Source organism: Hylaeus anthracinus, unplaced genomic scaffold (genome assembly GCF_026225885.1).
Source record: "Hylaeus anthracinus isolate JK02 unplaced genomic scaffold, UHH_iyHylAnth1.0_haploid 4, whole genome shotgun sequence".
NCBI classification, from domain to species: Eukaryota; Metazoa; Arthropoda; class Insecta; order Hymenoptera; family Colletidae; genus Hylaeus; species Hylaeus anthracinus.
Genome location: NW_026535289.1, coordinates 14,756,463 through 14,775,266, shown reverse-complemented (window position 1 = coordinate 14,775,266; position 18,804 = coordinate 14,756,463). Strand labels below are relative to the sequence as shown.

Genomic DNA, 18,804 nt, shown 5'->3' with positions numbered 1-18,804 from the left:
CTATCGGGAAAACGCTCAAGTTTGTCCTCGATTAGTTCCTGTTTTCACCGATAGATGGCGTTATTTTCATGGTATTTACCGACGCCGGATGGTAAATTACCATCATGTCGGTAAAAACAGTGTAATTGGCGCCATCTAACGATGGCAGCTGGAACTAATCGAGGACAAACTTGAGCGTTTTCCCGATAGAGGCGCTGACCACACTCCGAAAATTAGTTCGGTATATTCACCGGTAGATGGCCATTAGGTTGACTCTAAAACGAGCGCGAAATTTAAATCAGTTATTCGAATATTAGCAATTTCGCATTATTTTTACTTTAACTATATACAAATATAACAGTAATTTCTTCTGACAGATTTTTACGTATACCTTTTCACATCTTTTTCTTAGGAATCACCTAAAAACATTAATCCTTAATAATAAATAATATAGTATGTATTTTACATTCAAGATGTTTTCTTTACAAAAAAGCATAAGTATGAACAGAATTGATAAAATTTTTCTCTCAATGTCTGATAGAATACGATTAAAAAGCATAATTAATTAATAAATTAAACGTAATTGGAGTAATGCTTCATTTTTTCTCACGCATTATTTTCATTTTTCAATTTTAATCATTTTTACATTTAATAGAATAGAATTTACAAGCTAGAATTCGCAGAATGGATTCGAATAATGCTTTTTTTTTTAAGTTTACTTTGAAGTTTCACTTTAAAGTACGAAAAGGCGTATCAAGTAGTCGACGAAGTATCCATCAGTATCCATACTTTAATTAACAACACCGATTTGTGAACTAGTATCTGTCAATGCATATTTCCGCGCAGCTTGACAGTTGTGCTTCGAGAAGTTAAATATTCCATTCTTATCAAAGTATACTCGACGAAGATAAGTTAGTCGAATATTTCGGAAATATCATCCATCTGAAACGTTTCCAGTGACAAATATCGTTGAGGTTTCATCAAATTTAACCTCAACTGCGCAATATTTCATCCACGAATATTAACAAAAAGTAGAGCATGTTCTAAGTGTTTACTTTAATTTCTAAAGTTCTAAACGCAAATCATATTCCCCTAAAAGTTGTTCGAAGATCGTTCTAACGTTTGCTAATCGTCGAACAGTTGGGAACTAATCTTTCGACGTCGACAGCAACATTGCTCTGTATGATTGCTATAATTATGCAAAAAATGGCATCGAGAAGTTTCTTGGGAAACGGTGGCACGTTTCACAAAGCTATGATCTTTATGCTCAAACTTGGATGGCAATCACGTTTTCGTCTACCGATGCTGCTGATCTTAGTCTTCATAGCTATGGACTACAGACTTCAGTTAGAAGTCGAATTTGAGAACACCGAGCAACATAATAATTTATGATTAAGGGTTTAGTATACTTTACTTATATTAAGTAACAAAAGAAACGTTTAAACTGATGTGAAAAACGTACACCTACGTTTATTTTTCTATATATGTAGGATAAGTATAGAAGAGTATCGTTGAAATTTTTATTATGTTCTGTTGCCATTTTCAAATCGAAGACTGATATCGCAGAAAGGCTTCTGCTAGGAGAATGTCTGGTCTGTCTAAAGAAAATTGGCATTGTTCTAGATGTTGCACATAAAAACTTACTAGTGTTTAAAGTACTCTAAGTTTGTATTTATATAGTTGTACGCTATTAAGGCACAAGATTTTCTTATCGTTAAGTTGAAGATCTGAAACCAATTGATGGTTATAAAATTGCAATAGAATTCGATACAATGGGTAGGTCTAGTGAAATGTAGTTTATTAAGATCATGCTACAGTTTTTTAGAATTGTAACGATTGTTAAGTTATTGAAAATGTACATGTAAATAAGTTAGCTTATTTAAGAAATTTTACTGTTTATAAAAGGCTGGTGATAATAAGGATAAAACGAATATTTTCTTTGATAGATTTAAAAACATCTTTAAGTATTTTTCACGCTTAATAACTTTGGATACAAAGTTTTACTGATATCACCTCGTTAGCATACCAACAAATATACTATAGACCAAGATTTTGGTAACCTAGAAGAAAAAAAAACATGAATAGCGATAAGAATCAAGCGTTTATTATAAATAAGTTGAAGAAAATTTATAGTAAAAATATGTTTCTATATATATTGTAGAACTTGACTTCTTATTATCATTTATTACACTTTAATACTTTAAATGTTAGTTATACGATTTCAATTGTAAATTGTAAGTGTTTGTAGCTGTCAGTTGTTTATTGAATGTAAGCAGTTACACTTGATGTTATGAACAATATAAAATAAAGACAGATTATTTATATAAATAATATCAAATCAAATTTATTGAATTGATTTCATCGTAAAAGATTTTCTAAAACAGCCATTAAGATTTCGTTTTTTATTATATTCGACTTAATTTTATTTTACTTTATTTTTATAAACAACGCAACTAGTAGCGCCATCGGCGGAAAAACGTTCAAGCTTGTCGAGAAATAGTTCTCATTTGTCACCGCTAGATGCCACAACTAAAATCTGTAATACTTGGTTTCAGAAATTAACGTTTAAAAATCATTTTGCCAAACGAATTTTAATATTATAATGCTTGTAATATAATTACAAGTTCATTATTTAACATAGTAAAATAGATTAGGTGAATAAAGTGCAATTTCGGTATATAAATATTTACTAGCGACATCTAGCGGCAACGATTTGGTACTATTTCTCGACAAACTTGGGCAATTTCCCACCGATGGCGCCACTAGCAACATAAAAAAATAAAATCGAATATATTTAATAATATTTAATTCTGAATGCCTCTCTATTAGACAATCTTTTACGATGATATCAATTCGATAAATTTGATTTGCGCCTTTTATAGCAATATATACAACTCCTATATCTATAGACAATAGCAAAATTAACGTTACAAAAACAACTTCGACGATTAATTATGTTTAATTATAGGAAATCTATTCGAACGAAGATAAATTTGATTTCTACATGCATCTTGACGAGTGTATCCCAAATTACATTAATAAAATTGAAGAAAGGGTACAGAACTTAATTTTAGAACATTTTACTTGCAAGGATACATAGTCTGTCGAACTATAATATTTCTGTGCATCAATTTAGTATAAGTCCTACCCTTTCTCAACGCGTCGATTTCTGATACGTTTGCTCTTCGACCTGCAGGAATTGTTTCTCCTCGAACGTTAAATCAAACTCCCTCGAGTGGATTCAATTTCCGTTCAAGAAATTTCCTCTCGAAAGATCGATGGGCCAGGATTCAACGTGTCCGTTCCTCGATGAAGACAAACTGGTGGAAGGAGCTCTGTGTCCCTATCAATTTCGTTAAATTCGCGTACTGCGCGTGGTCAATGGTGGGAGCTACCACTATAAAGACAAAGTCGAGGACTGACTTCTTCAGGATCGTACAAGAACACCATGGACCGGCTTCGAGGATTCAACAGCGTATGGACGATCCTCTTCATCTGCAGCTTTTCGCCGCTGACCTGCGGGAAATTAATTCTCGAGGACTTTGGTGAGATCGAATTTTACTTTTACTCTGACAATGAGTTCTAAATTAAAAAGCGTTTAATATAATCGCAGAGGAGAAGCTAGCAGGGCTCTACAAGGTAGTCGATTACGTTCATCGAAGGCCCCACGAAATGAACGCCGACGTCACTTTCTCCATCACTATCGTCGAAGGTAAATATTATTAAAATCTAATTAATAGAAATTAATGCAAGAGTCTAAACGAAAAGTAAGGGGGGGCACGGAGATTCGAACCCACGACCCTCGGAACCGCAAACGATCGCTTTATCTACACGCGGATACTATGTACACTGATTTAAAAATTGCAAGAAAATAATTAAAGATCGTACATTGTTGCAACAGCCAACATAGCTGCCACGCTACTGCACAAAAACGCACGATACCTTGGACAGGACCAGTGGAAAACGCTATCAGAAATTTTGCAGATCTGCGACTCGACTCGACGGTACCTGATCGATCACGTTATTCCAGAAACCAAGGACGTTCGACTACGTGGGTGACTATATTTGAAAAAGAGCGCGGCCGTCCCTTGGTAAATAAAAATCGACTCGTTAATTCCAGTGCACCAAATGCTGAACAACCCCGCTCTGTGGATGCGACCGATATCCTGGCAAAATGGCGTCCTGGAGAAGAAGGGTCCAACGCCTGGATTGACTTACCGAGACGTTCGCGATCTGATAATGCAAGGAACGCCGAAAGAGGAGGAGAGCGATCGATGTCTCGGTGAAATCGTTCGGAATGAGTTAAATCCACGCTGCGAAATCCCCGAAACATGCGTCGAGATATTGAAGAGACGCGACTCCACCAGGGGATACCCCCTCGCTCACAGGCTGTTGATCATTCAAGTCGCCAAAGCGGTTCGTACGCGATAAAGACGCCAGTCATACGTTCTTTGTATATCAGTAGGTTAAAATTAGCCAACTATTCGCTTGTTCGATTGCAATCCCTCTAATGATAAATTATTTCAGATGGGATGCTCACATGGTATACCCTCCGATTTGAGAGTTTCATATTGTTCTGCCATTATGCAAGATCTGGTCGACGCCGAGAGGTCTGGATTCCCTTACACCACGCCAGATTTAATGATGGAACAAGGTAGAGGAATATAAATTAGATAGATAGACAGATAATTTATTCCTTGTAACTTTTACATGAGGTAGAACTTTGGTTAAACTTTACTTTGGGGGACCAAAAATTGTTTAGTTTTTCTTACGTAATCCTGTAGATTTCGGCGAGCAGAAAGTAGTTGTTCAGAAGGGATTTGTATCTGTTGATTCGTAATAAGGAATTAGATGGCATCGTATCATTTACTAATCACAAAAAAGGAAAAGAAAAAAATAACATTTAAACCATATTACATGCCTCTGAAACAAAACAATGAAGACCTTTTTTTGTACTTTAAGTACTTCTGTGCGGAATGGAAGGGTTCCTCGAGTTCACTGGCAAACATTACGAGCGCTTATTGTTGGACTGGTCGCGTCCCAGCGGTTGCTACAGTTCCTTTGGGTCTGTATTTTCGAAACACAACCTTCCTCTACATTCTGTATCTGAATTTTCATAATTCCGTATGAAAAAATTCTTCTTTCACAGATCGAAAGACAATCCGTCTCGCGTAGTCCGTAGGACCTCGTCGAGAACAGACTTCGGTTGCGACAGCCACGCCACTGGTCTTGCTGCTGCATCCCTTTCTTTGTTTATCCGTGAAAATGTGGAGAACGCGTTCGAGGAAGGTTTACTGTAGTCTCCTTCTGGTTGAAATAAGTCGATGAATAAATTGACGTGGATGTGTCTGAAATCTTTCGATAAGACAACAGATTTTTTGCTTATGACACATTTCATACCCTTACCCGGCTGTACCCTTTTATATACCGAGGTCGCGCAAGAAGAAAAAAGGAAACGCGTTAAAAACAGAATAATTTATTTCTCGCGTTGTAACAATAATTACAAATCGTAGAATACGCGTTACAAAGTACGAGCGGGAGGCGGGAAACGAAACTTGGAAAATAAATAAGTCAGTCGTTAACCTTGCGTAGGAGAGACTGGTTCTCGGCGCGGTGAGGCAACGCGTATATTTTTGCATACGCGTTAACATTTTCGTTATCCTTGAAAACGGAATCTATTTCCGTGCCGCGGAGGAATCAGCCTCTCGCCTTTTTGATATCGCGCCGGCAGTGTCGGTTTCCCGAAGAACAGCGTTGCTTTCGCGAGAGCTTGCGCGCTTTCGACGAAAGCCTTTCGTTCTTCGCCAGATCGTTCCTTCCTCCGTTTAAAATAACTACTGTAGTCGTTTTGCACCCTCGAACGGCGATCCCTTTGTACTTTATACGAACACAGTTTATTGGTTTGAAATGGTAGACGACTAACGAGACGAATTGTTCGATAGAAATTCCTTGTTACTTCGTCAATCATCATCGTTACACAGGCGCCGCGTGGGTGTGCAACATGGACGCGCAGGTGATCGTTCGCGCCAAAAATGCGTGATTTGCCCAACTGCATGTAAAATATATTTTATAAGTTACCACAGAAATAAAAGCTCGTCGCGATCACCAAAGTCGCGCGAAACTTTCGATTACCACTCGAGGGAGCATCTCGGTGCCATGAATACGATACAAGACGCGCGGTAGCGCTAATTGAACTTTAAAGCGAACTCCTCTCTCGAAGCAATTAGACCGTTTCACGAGTCGATCCTTCCGTTTGAAGAACAGTCTAATCCCTTTGAGAGAGCAACACGTTTCCTGTGGTAATTCTCGCGGGGTCATCGTTTCATTTCCGCTCTCTTCAAGGTCGTCGATAATTGTACGGCCTTCCGTACGGGTCGATCCTTCCGTTCAACTTGTCGTACCTCAGCTGCTGGAAGTAGCTGTACACCACCAACCACAGGTACGTGTAGATCACTGCAAACAAGCATCGATTTTTCATAAGGGAATAGAATTTTAACTCGCTATAGAAATTTTACTCCCGTAGCCAACAATAAGGAGTCAAACGAGAACACGAAACGTAGGTTACGGGATTGGTTGCGTAGGCAAAGGTTAATTTTCAAGTTGTTGTACAATCGTAATCAACACTGGCATTTTTTCCGGACAAAAAACAGCGTAGCGTTACTCACCAACGGCTACGAAACCAACGACGAGCCAGAGCACGCCATTTACGAATTCGTGATTCACGAAGAACATGATGGACGTGTACAGGACGCTGACCAGCAAGCCGACCGCCAGGATTATGCCCAGAACCACCCACGGTAGCATCATAAATGTGTTTTTCTGGAAGAACGAACTTTCTTAATATTCTTCCTTCTCCTATTCCTAGCGATTCTCCCTAACTGGAGATGCACGCCGTAGTTGATCGAGCCAGGCTAAATCGAGGAATCTCACCTTGAAAACGCCAATCACGAGCAACGTCGAGATCACGATCGTCATGCAGAGGTTTATCGCGAAAATGATCTTGACGATGCTCTGGTCCAGCCAGTCGATCAGTATCGTCTTCCATTCGACGTTCAGAGTGAAGATCAGGATCAACGAGATGATCGAGAGGATCTGAGGTGCAAATAAAGCTTTATTTATTAAAGATATCTTAAATACTAATCAACAAAATAATTTCCGTCATTCTCATGAAAAAATTTCCAAGTCGAAGACATTTTCATCAGATTTCGGTCCTTCTGATACTAATCGATTTACTCACGATGCCAAGAATCCCGGTGAATATCGTCCCCGCCTTCAGCGAGTAGCATCTGCAACACGACTCGAGCTCCATCCTGCGACAAATTATGCTACCTTGAAATGTTGAAAGGAAATCGTCTTTTTACAATACTCTCGTGTTCCTTTTTCTCACATAGAGTCTATGAACGACAATTAAAAAGACACACACACACACACACAGACACCAATCAATCGCCGCTATTAATTTCTCCTTCCTTCCTCGTTGCACGAAGAACTTGAACGGAATTTAGATCACGCGTAGAATTAGAGTCCGAGTGCTCGCGTATTTTTAAAACCGATCTACGATCGATAGCTCGCTGTCCACGTTCCGAGCTTGTTTATTTACGAAATCCAGAGGCTATTCTATTCGAGGGAAATTAGTCGGAATAGCAAACGCTTTCACTTCGGATCGACGCCGTAGAGATGTTTGCTCGTCGACGTGGCGTAATTGTCGCATTTAAATAATGCAACGTTACGTCCAGGCTGACGTCAACTTCGTTCACCTTACTCACTTTTATTTCAGGCTGAACGCGACGAGGAAATTTTTTTTAGAAATTATTCGCACGCGGATGAGATCGTCCCGTGACTTTGGAACGTGATTTCACTGCTAACGATCGAACGTCGAGAGAAGTGCGAATAGATTTTCCGTTTAAGAAAATTAATCACCCGGCGGTGTTGCAAAACAGAGAATATTGGTTACCGCGACGATTACGTATGGGAATTGAGGCAATTAATGTATTTATAACGCGTGCTTTATTTTTTAATTAGCAAGAATGCAGCGCGATTGAGCGGGAGCGGGAGTTAATCGACTAATTGCCTTCTCAAGTGAAATCGATGGATTTTAATTCGATGTGTTCTAATTCGATGAATTAGCAATCAAACGGTATCTGAAATGACTCGAGCAGCCGCGAAACAAGACAGGAATCGCGAAACCAGGTAGAAATCAAGGGGAACCGGTGATGACGCGATCCGGCGCGGCGTTCGCATAATCGGATGCGCGGCATTTAAACGGCGAAGTTTAATGCGCGACACGCTGGGAATAGAGGGAATATGGGCCGTTAGCATAGGTGGCACAGCTTCTATTTTTGTTCCTTCGACGGTCTCTGTCCTCGACGTCGCTGACCTTCCTTTCTACGTTTATTATTCCCGTGGACGGACGTATCCGGTCTCCAAACGAAAGGAGAACTCATCCTCGCGAAATGCATGTATCCATTCCGCGACCCCTTGCCAAGAGAAACTGTTACGTTTAAGAAAACAAAATAGTCGTTACCAAGATTAACGAAAGAGACTGAAACGGAATTATTCGCAGAAAATGATGTTTTAAATTCGAACTGAAAGTTTTCACGTAGCGTTTAGAGTACGCGCGCATTGTATTTAATAGGTGGTAAATCGTTTGCGTTTTTCCAGTGGTCACGGGTTTTTTCGCGTGAACAACGTGCTCGTTAATCCGGCGAACAGCAATTAAGCGGTCAGTAATTAATGAGAGCCACGGGTGAAAAGCGAGATCTGGAGCGAGGTTTAACGCCGATCGTGGTCACGGTTAATTCATCTTCCGCAATTGGATGTTGTGTCACCCGCAGCCTTACAAGGCTCGCGCGATAGAAACGGAGGAAGTGAGTTTGTCTGACACTGACCAGCATCGACCACTGACCATGGTCGGCCACGCGATCCTACCGGATCGTACGTTCGACTGATCGCTTTCCTGGCAATGCTAATTAAAAACGATCAGCTGTAAAGCGTGAAACGTAGAAATATCGTACGCGTTTCTTTTCCTTGTCAGACAATCGCGAATCGATTCTTCGATTTGAAGAGACTCGACGGATCGAATAGAAGCGACAAGAGAATGGTGGCAGTGTCAACCGACTGGTTCTTCGAAGTCGTTGGCAAAGCGTTTCCTTTTTCCACGAGGCGAACGGGAGAAATCGCACAACCGATCGAGATGTGTTTCCTTATGGGGCCTGTCAGACCTCGGCGACGCGTCGCGCTCGCCATGACAGTCACGGTCACGCGTATCCTCTCATCTCATGGCGATCTTCTTTTCCCGTCTCGCCGGTTCCCACTGATTCTCATCTTTTCCCGTTTCTGTTAATATCCCGATCGAGAAGATTTCACGAAGAAACCGCGCCTCTTCTCGAATTGAGAGCCTCGTGGACTTTGAAAACTGTACAGGAAGCCTCGAGACTAACGTAACTCTCAAAAGTGTGTACAGTTTAGAGAATACAATCCAACGGCTCGTCCTCCAAACGCAACTGTGGAAGCTCGCTGTGAATAGGAAGTCAATTATAGATCTGGCGTCGTAAAGAGTTAAGAATCTACCATTCGTAACAGTTCGATCGGAGAAGAAAGAAAAAGTTGTCCCGACGGTCCCGATGGAACTCGAGTCGACGTGCAACGAGATGCTCGGGATCCGCGTTAAATTTAGGCGCGCCACGTGTTGTAAACATCGAATGGAAAAATAGAAGTCCACTTGTACACGCGTGTTTACGGTGTCTGTTGAATTATTCTTGTCCCCGATACAGCCATTAATCAGCGGTGAGGAGTGGGCGAACCGACAACTCGGCGAGGTTTTCATCTTCGATCCAGAATCCTTCCGCGAAAGAAATACCAAATAAATACTCGTCGGATCATAGGAACGAAAAGAGAATTCCTCGATCGCGACTCGAGGAAGATCAATTAAAATTCTCGGCTCTCCTGCGCGGATCGCAAAGCGTGGTCGATCGAGAGATCCACGTGATCCACGCTGCCTGCACGGTTCATGACGCACGTCTCCGCCGACGAAGCGGTTCGCAGTGTACTTTATATGTATCTTCATGGTTCAGCCTGGCCTCCTTTTACTTTTCGCGGCGTTACGACGCCGACGTCCATCCTTTCTGCCTTCGCTGTCCACAATTTTCGCGGACCGCTCGCGAAACGACGTCGTTTCTTGGTCCCGACCTCGCGCTTCTATCTTTTTTTTTTTTTCTGCTCGCGAACCGCGATTTCGGTTATCTGGGTTCATCCAGCGTTTCTTTCGCAACCGTTTCTTTACGCGCTCGACGATACTCGCGGCGATAACGCGAACAGAATCGAGAAAATAGATAGCGAAACGTCGGAAACGTTATTGCAATTCGTACAACGTGCATCTGTTGCGGTACATCCTACTGGGAACAGTTCTCTTTAAACGACAGGAAGAAGTAATGATACGATCTCGTGCTTGCTTCGATTAAGATAATTAGCGCGTTTATTAGTCTCGACGAGCAAACAATGAACGCGTTCGATCCTTACGCGACCGAGTACCTTGCAAATTTCGCGAAGACTGTTTCGAACTGTTAGATACGCTACGAAAGAAATCCTACCGTGTCGAGTGATTTCAATTTAACACGATAATTACTCTACGATATTTCGAATGGAAGCGTGGTTTATCCTCCTGTTCCTCCACGTTTCCTCCGTACCGTCAGGTTTAAACCTTGGGTCACTTGGCTAGATGCCAGACATGCGTGCAACAAGCGATTTTTTCGTACGTAGTAGTTTCAGGGTGGATAACAACGAGCCTGACTCGTGATTTTCAAGTTTGGCCCAAAATTTTCATCGCGAGCCTAACTCGTGATTTGCAAGTTTGGCTATTGAAACTGTAAAGTACACAGAAATAGTGTTTCGCTATCCCAGCGTAAACCTAGAAGAAACTTTGGTTCGGCTCGTAGCAATACGACTAGGAGCTTGTTAATAAAGTAACCGGCGGTTATCTCTCCCAAGAGTCGGCGACGGAATTTTTAACGCTATTTGCGCGGCGTGCATCGTTTATGATAAACGCACGGTTCCATTTTTATCGCCCGTCCTCGCGTCGTTACTATGCATTTTCGTTACACGAGGCGGAATCGAAGAAACACGGACCGATTATACAATTCACCGTGATTACCGTCAATCGCTCAACGCTCGTCCCTTCGTACGAGACGATTCGAGAGAAGTCGGCAGAAAAATGCCACGGTGAAATACTCCTCGACGACGACAACGCTGTAAGAATTTACGAGCAAAGCGAAAACACGCGATGTTTGCTTTCGCGGCGATTGCAAAAGAGACAATATTGCTGGTTGATTCGTTATTGCAATGCACGCGTCGACCTCGTGATCCATTAAAATTTCTTGAAACATGGTATCGAAAGCTTGCATACTTGGACGCATTTCCACGGTTTCGAATTATTCTTATGAAAAACGGAATGGACTGAATTAAGGTTAATCCAAAAATTAATTACCGGCGACGATTCGTTTCTCGCGGGCTCTGCTAAAGGACCGCGAGAACCGGCGCGAAATTTCGTTTCGTATCTTTCGGTTCCCACCGTATTCGCCATTGACAACAATCGATCCGGACACGAGTCGCCACAGGAACTATCCAACGATCACTTTGAATTTTTATTCCACAATTTTCCGTTTCTTTTCCACGGGTTTTGCGCTGGTCACGATGAATCGAAGGTTTTGTTCGTGTGGATCTACTCACTTTGCTCCGAGCGACGAAACCGACGAAAGCGAAGGTCCTCGCAGGATGAGGAGACGATTCGCACTAAGGAAAAAGCCCGAGGTGACGCGAGGATGAGACAAAGAGAGACAGGCAAAGGTCCGAGAGAAACTCTTTGGTCCCGCGAGGCGTAACGAAATTACGCTTAGGTCAAGCGCGGTCCGCTCGCAATAGGAGATGGTCAGAAACTGTGCCAAGAACAGTACGCTGCCGCGCCAAACCGCGAAGCTGTACACCTACGACCTACCACGCGTACACCTACACCGGTGGCGAACAGACGCACACCATCGTCGACGTCGTGGCGAACAGCGCCGATCGGCATCTCCCGACTTACTCGCTTACGATTTGTCGTCCATTGCTACTCGAACTATTAACACAGAGTTGAGAACTCTGGACCACGATTACCCGAAGTCTGCTGGAATTGTTTCTCTCGTTTCCTCTTTTCACCATTTTTCAAAGAAGGAACTTGGAGTAATCGCAGTCCATGATTTTGTCCAATTCTGATTAACACCAAATTTTTTACGAAGTAAAAACTTCATAGGTAACAAACTCCAACAGGAAACATTAAAAAAGAAACGAAAGAATTAACTGCAGGTTAAACGTGACATCCGCAATTCCATTCAAGAAACGCGTATATATTCTATTTACACCGAAATCAATCGTGTCGGCTAAAGATACACGCTGATAAATTTACATTATTCGAGCGGGATTCAATCGTGTCATCGTGACGTACAGTTACAGAGTTATAAATCTTTATTTTTCACCCGAGACTTAATAATATTATAGTTATATACCGCTCGTGATTTTAATACAATTATCTGCTGAGAGAAAATATCATTTGAATAACAGCGAGTAGAAATATTCTTTGGAATAACGAGGATTGGTTCTTTGCCCCTGAAGTCACGCAACCCGGCGTACACTTGTGTCTCTACGCGTATCTCGCAGGTGCATCTAATATTTAATAACGACACTCTCCATTTTGTATAAAATGTATATTAATGTAATACATTAGCGCACGAACGACTTAATAGTAAAATAAAAATCAACAAGCTATGAAACGAATACGAAAGTATGTATAATGTACCTTTAGTATAACTAAACTTGTCATGGGACAATAATAAGCGTCGTATGTTTATTATAAATGTTAACGCTTTATATAAAAGTTGTATAAAAAATACATATAAATGTAGATCATGTATTTTGACCTGTCTTTACTTTGGTTTCTGTATTATCATCGTCATTCACATTTCATTTATTAGCTAGTAAACTTCGAAAAACACATTTCTGTACTTGAAGAGATAACAATAACAGCGACGATGACAACGATGACTGAAATAATAATCGAATTTATCTTTCACGATTACAAGAACGATTATATTCAATGGAAATACCGTCGATGGAAGACGAGAGTGTTTCGTATTTTTCCGTGACTGCGGTAATTCAATTTAGCAACTAAACTCTACGATCAATTAGTCACTCGATGACGGCAGGATTCGTTGATCGCGATCTTCTTCACGCCAGGTAATCGATTCGTCTCCGTGAATATTTAAGGGTTATGACACGCGAATTGGTTGTCGTAAGGCATCAGGATCTTGCCAGTCATCCTGTCGCGTTTCACTTTTCGTAAGTAGCTGTACACGATTACCCACGCGTACATCATGATCACTGTAAAGAGATGTCGAATGTTACATCGAGTTTTCACAAAATAATAGAATTTTACGTGACAAGGAGAAACACGAAACGTGGGGTACGGGATTGGTCATGTAGGTAAGGCAGTCGACTGTGGATAAGGAAGATCGCGGGTTCGAATCTCCGTTATTTTCCGTAGATCAGAATTGAAGGACAACAGAAAAAGGTATACTCACTGATAAGTGCGACACCAAAGGCAAACAAAATTAGGCCAAACCATATGTAACCATTTACAGAGTACAGAGTGATCATGTAGACGAATCCAATGATCGTGCCAACAATTATCCATATGTACAGAAACAGCCATGGTAACAACAGAAATACGTGGTCCTGAAAAGATAGAATGAAAAGTTTGCGATATATTTTACTACATTCTGTGCGAAAGAAACAATTACTAACACGCTTCATATGAAAATCATGTTCAACCTTTGGCGGAGATATAGACGATAAGCGATATCTTTCGAATAATGTAACGCGGTAGATATTCCAACATTAGAGTTGAACTAGCAAGAATCTTACCGTAAGAACGGCGACTATCAGCAAGATCGAGAACAGCACACTAAGGCCGGAACTTATCATCATAAAGTACCAGCTGGCGTTAGGCAAATGCTCGCGGCCCACGATTTGGGAATAATCCATCACAATTGCAACGATCGACAAGATCTAAATGCAAATAAACCAAAACAATAATTACACCGTCCGAAATGAAGGGAGTACCGGAAGGGAGTAAGAGAGGCTTCCATGATAATTGGGGATTTTATATAATCTCCATCTCGTAATGGGGAATGAGATGAAATTGTTAATGCATATATTGTCTACACAGAAATACTGTCTGAGTAAGTTTAGGATAGTCGTTTTCCAAGAAAATATGTAAAGGAGTACGTTCTACTAAATATGCTTGGGACGATTATATATATATGTTTTTAGTTTTTATTGTCGATAACCAATCAGGTTATAACTCTGAAATTCGATTAGATTGGTAGAATGATTCATAAATTGCAATATTTGATTTGCTCACCGTGCAAAGTACCCCGACGGTGATCGTTCCCGGTTTCAGCGAGAAACAACCGCAACACGACTGGACCTCCATTCTGCAACACGTTACGTTAATACGTGAAAAAGTCGTCAGAAAATAGATGTCGAGTTTTCTTTTCTTTCTCGAGGTTTGGGTCGTTTGAAATCGGTAGACGAAAATGATTCTGGAGACAAGAGAAAGGGACAATGAAAATTTCAGGAATAAATAAAAGAATGTGATTTCATGTCACGATTTATATTAGAAATTTAAGATTTCTCGTCAAAGACTCAACAGTATGAAATAATTTTTTTTTTTTTTTTTTTTTTATGAACACAATAGCATTTACTTCGTTTTGTTTATAATACGATACGAACTTTAAGTCGAGGCAAATGTTAATATGTTGCAAAATAACTTTATCGTTGTATTAACGAAAGTGAAGTGTGCTTTAATGAAACAATATCCGGGTACGACGGTATGCATTTTTCTCTTCGTGCTAGGAAAATACGTGTTACGTCATCAGACAAAAACAATGCGTGTTCTCAAGCACGTTTTCTGCGAAGCGGGTTCGATAAACACGGTCACGTGTATTTTACGCGCGGTTCTTTAAATTCTTAAACTACGCACGTCCAGCTCTACGAATTCTATCTCTGAGTAATCCATATCGTCTAATTCGATCCGTGATTAGAATGCGACAACACGCAGGATCGTTCGATAAAAATGAGACGTTTATAGTTTGAGAAAGTTTACTGGACGAAGAGGAGAGAAAATATCGCACAATTTATCGAAAATCTAATTTTAACGCGGTAACGCGTATACTCGTATTAATTCGAACGGTCGATATTGGCGGAGATCCTGAAACTGAGCTGCTCGGATAAATGCGAAAAGGAGATGAAATGTCAATTCGACATTCCATTTCGTATCGTACGATAACAAAACTCTTTTGCAAATAATATTTATCAGTAAATAGGCGAAATGTAATATTTATGTACGCTACGCACGAGACAGACGAGGAAAACAGAAGACTCGCTTGCGCGTGCAAATTCTTGGAACGTTGGATTACGTGTTTTTTTTATTTTATAGACTTCTGCCAAGAAAATAAGTAATTAAGGCTTTTTCTTCTTTCATATTATTCCTCTATCATTCGTTGCAGTATCGTAATTTAAACAATTTTAAATATTTTTTCGAATCGTAGCGTCCGCCATAGCGTTACTCGTTCTCGAGAGCAATCGATAGCGTTGAGACACGTGAATTTGTGTGCCGAATTCGCTACGGTTATCTAATTGTAAGGAACGAACGGATACAATGACAGATTACGCGAAATCGGACACTAATCGCCAACAGGATTAGCTGGTTCCCCGAACAACAAGGAAAATATAAATATAGATATGACCCGGCTACGGTTCTCTCGAAGAATAATAACGCGTGACACGGGAATTATTTTCCGACCTTTAAATATTACTTAATAATTCACCGAGCAGTTATTACGACGCGGCGAAATATAAAAGGTCCCTTACTTTAGTACGTATCTCAGAATACACAAATTTAAAATTGTAGATTTATATTCGACTGAATTTTATATCAACCGGCACGCAGTGTAAACCACTTCCACTTCCGTGATTATTCACTCTCGTTAAGAAATAGTTTTCGATATTTGTTTGGAAACGATGCATCCAATAAATTCCGTCGAGATTGAAAAAGTTTCGATATATTTTCTCACGAGTCATCGCGTCAAATTTTCAAGTTCACTCCCACGTTATTCGTTCGATTTACTCACTTTTTTGCCAAACGACGAACGGATGAAAACAACGGCCCTCTTCGGGAATGAACAGCTCTCACCCGAGGGAATTCCCGGGGCCGATGGTATACCGATGTATTACTAAACTTACTAAACGAACTAAATTACGCTTAGGATAACCGCGACCCAGATGCAACGTTAAATGGTCAGACACTGTACCGACACCGACTGTGCTGTATCAACAACATATCTTTGTTCAGCGCCAGGTCTCCGACTTCAGCTGCTGTGTCAAGATTGGTCGATATCTATAGGAAGAAGCTCGATGTTCGCCTTCCTTTTCTATTATCCGAAACCGCCCGAATTCAGTTCGTGCGCTAATCAGTAATCGCTACAGCGCTCCGCTAGATGGCTCTTATCGCAATCACTGATAAGCTTACGTGCACTTGCGTGTAACGAAACGTGAAGATCATGGAGATAGGATACGAGATATATAAACGCCTACGAAACGTCCACAATGGAGTTCTGAGTCAATAGTAATAAATGAATGAATGAATGACAAGTTTACGACCAACAGTCGGTCACGAACTTCTGCTGAGTCGTTTTGAAATGAAAAGAACCGTTTCTTTTTTTATGAAAGTATAACACCGGAAGATCACGAAAATCGTCGTCTGGTGGCTATCGGTCGTTAGAACGATGACTAGTGGGCGTATTTTGAATTAAAAAGAAAAAATGAGGTCAGGTCATTTTAATATGGCTGATTTTTGGTATAAAGTCTCTTTTCAAATTTCATAAGATCAGATTTGAAATGACTTCATCGTTCTAATTTATCGATTTCGGTGAATTTGAAACATCACCGAATATTCTGTACATGCTATCGCAGTTCAATTTTGATTTTAGAGAAACATCTGTTGTTATTATTATTATTATTATTATTATTATTATTATTATTATTATTATTATTGTCTATCTACGTTGTTCCTTTCGCGAAAAATGATTAAATATCAGCATTTTACGGCTCGAAAGGTGATATGTAACGGTTGTTGAAGCCTGAACGCATCCTAACATCGCTTGTTTCCAACCGTCCGCCTTCAACAGCATTCAACTGTTTTATTAGAAGCGTTTGGCACGGGAAAACGTGGTCGAAGAACGCGTCCAAATTAACGCGTCGGTGGACAGGCAACGTCCTTGTGAAAATTCTGAGTGATCCTTGAAGCGGAGGTTTCGGTGATAGAGAACTCTTCGATCGACGGACCGGGTCGACGATGATCGGCTTCGGTGGAAGCGACGACTCGCTGGTTTACCGGCTCCTTCGAAAGTTTCGTGTTCCTGATGCCTAGCTTCCTTGGACACTTCTTTGGTCTCTCCTTTCGAACCGAACTGTTGATAATGAACCTTCTAGGCCTGGTATGAACCTCCAATGAAATACAATCCCTTTTAATTCCATCTTTTACTTCGATTTTTACGTTTTCGCGTGACCTTTCCGTTTCTAACCTTCCACAACCTTCAATTCGATCGATATTTCGTTCGAGGGAATTCCCAGCGCGTCGCAGATAGGGTTGCCAACCTTTCTCTATCAAAGAGGTCGACTCGTTTCCAATTTTCTTCTACCCTTGTACTTGATTTGCGAAATAATTTTTGAATAAATAAACGTCATTTCGAACGACGAAAGACAAGAATGCACATCCGAGTCGTAATTCTATCGAAATTATTTGTTTTTCCAATGATAAAAGCGCTAATTACAATGTTTGTCCCGAAGGTAAACAGCACGCTGGACTGGAGTCCGTTAAAATGGACGAACGAGCTCGAGAGAATTTGGAATTTATCTTTGTCGCAAAGTGCGATAATTATTGATGTCATCGGCGAGGACACGATTAAAACCGGTGAGTTCCTTCCATTTTCCACGTTATTCAGTTTTACGACTACGATGCTGAATTAATCGTCAGCCGAAAGAAAAATCTTTACGTTGATTTCATTTTTTTTTTCTAATTCGTTTTCAGTGTTGTCATGGATCGTTATAACGCGTATCGTGATCGCCCACGTTTACACGTTAACGTACGTGACGAACATTTATCCGATAGTAACATGGAGCCGACCGAAATTACTACTACCCTGGCTGATCTTGAGCTTCTTCAAGAACGTCGTTCTCGAGGTGATCGTGATCGTAATCGGTCTTTTACTCTGGTACGACACCAGGTTCTCGATAGTTATATTCCTCGAGTTCATCTTCGTGAAACTTGTGCCCCTGCGTAAGTTATCTTCAGTACTACTCGTCGCTCGAGTCTTGGGAATTCGATCATTTTTAGAAATTTAAGTCCTGTGGAAAATATCACAAGAAATTATTCTTAATGATCGCATAACTAATTCGAATTAATTAATTCAGCCTGTTCTAGAGTCAACCTAATGGCCATCTATCGGTGAATGTACCGAACTAATTTTCGGAGTGTGGTCAGCGCCTCTATCGGGAAAACGCTCAAGTTTGTCCTCTATTAGTTCCAGCTGCCATCGTTAGATGGCGCCATTTATACTGTTTTTACCGACATGATGGTAATTTACCATCCGGCGTCGGTAAATACCACGAAAATAACGCCATCTATCGATGAAAACAGGAACTAATCGAGGACAAACTTGAGCGTTTTCCCGATAG

The 18,804-nt window shown here is 40.7% G+C and overlaps 4 protein-coding genes across 6 annotated transcripts in view; 2 read left to right on the top strand and 2 right to left on the bottom strand.

Moving 5' to 3' along the window:
- The window catches only part of LOC128895211 (uncharacterized), a 6,361-nt gene extending 1,062 nt beyond the window's left edge, over positions 1-5,299 (top strand). Inside the window, exons 2-8 of the mRNA XM_054157626.1 lie at positions 3,176-3,524; positions 3,593-3,691; positions 3,881-4,030; positions 4,100-4,395; positions 4,507-4,633; positions 4,942-5,044; positions 5,129-5,299. Of these exons, the coding sequence (XP_054013601.1) occupies positions 3,428-3,524; positions 3,593-3,691; positions 3,881-4,030; positions 4,100-4,395; positions 4,507-4,633; positions 4,942-5,044; positions 5,129-5,279 (1,023 nt within the window). The 5' untranslated portion in view covers positions 3,176-3,427 and the 3' untranslated portion in view covers positions 5,280-5,299. The remainder of the gene's footprint in view (positions 1-3,175; positions 3,525-3,592; positions 3,692-3,880; positions 4,031-4,099; positions 4,396-4,506; positions 4,634-4,941; positions 5,045-5,128) is intronic.
- The window catches only part of LOC128895187 (protein yellow-like), a 34,690-nt gene continuing 16,568 nt past the window's right edge, over positions 683-18,804 (bottom strand). The window contains exon 7 of the transcript XR_008461725.1: positions 683-697. The gene's annotated coding sequence lies outside the window, so the exon portion shown is untranslated. The remainder of the gene's footprint in view (positions 698-18,804) is intronic.
- Positions 5,436-16,455, bottom strand: LOC128895220 (uncharacterized). 3 transcript variants are annotated; one of them, XR_008461727.1, is made up of 6 exons: positions 16,200-16,455; positions 14,429-14,501; positions 13,930-14,073; positions 13,587-13,740; positions 11,704-13,386; positions 6,910-7,071 (listed from the first exon to the last, which is right to left on the bottom strand). XR_008461727.1 is itself a non-coding variant. In XM_054157643.1 (5 exons), the coding sequence occupies exons 2-5, from the start codon at positions 7,286-7,288 to the stop codon at positions 6,317-6,319; spliced, it is 504 nt and encodes a 167-aa protein (XP_054013618.1). In that variant the 5' UTR covers position 7,289; positions 11,704-11,948; the 3' UTR covers positions 5,436-6,316. The 3 variants fall into 3 exon arrangements, 2 of the variants coding, with proteins under 2 accessions (XP_054013618.1, XP_054013619.1); XM_054157643.1 differs by lacking the exons at positions 13,587-13,740; positions 13,930-14,073; positions 14,429-14,501; positions 16,200-16,455 and adding exons at positions 5,436-6,432; positions 6,645-6,798; positions 7,217-7,289 and having other exon boundaries at positions 11,704-11,948; XM_054157644.1 differs by lacking the exons at positions 11,704-13,386; positions 13,587-13,740; positions 13,930-14,073; positions 14,429-14,501; positions 16,200-16,455 and adding exons at positions 5,436-6,432; positions 6,645-6,798; positions 7,217-7,289; positions 11,462-11,654.
- Positions 17,202-18,804, top strand: part of LOC128895172 (uncharacterized) — a 9,038-nt gene continuing 7,435 nt past the window's right edge. Inside the window, exons 1-3 of the mRNA XM_054157511.1 lie at positions 17,202-17,564; positions 17,917-18,040; positions 18,158-18,406. Of these exons, the coding sequence (XP_054013486.1) occupies positions 17,490-17,564; positions 17,917-18,040; positions 18,158-18,406 (448 nt within the window). The 5' untranslated portion in view covers positions 17,202-17,489. The remainder of the gene's footprint in view (positions 17,565-17,916; positions 18,041-18,157; positions 18,407-18,804) is intronic.

Excerpts from the sequence above, each read along its gene's own strand:
- LOC128895220 (XM_054157643.1), bottom strand. The coding sequence starts at position 7,288 with ATGGAGCTCGAGTCGTGTTGCAGATGCTACTCGCTGAAGGCGGGGACG. Across the intron at positions 7,072-7,216 it reads TCACCGGGATTCTTGGCATC|ATCCTCTCGATCATCTCGTT; the intron begins GTGAGTAAATCG and ends TTTGCACCTCAG. Across the intron at positions 6,799-6,909 it reads TCGTGATTGGCGTTTTCAAG|AAAAACACATTTATGATGCT; the intron begins GTGAGATTCCTC and ends TCGTTCTTCCAG.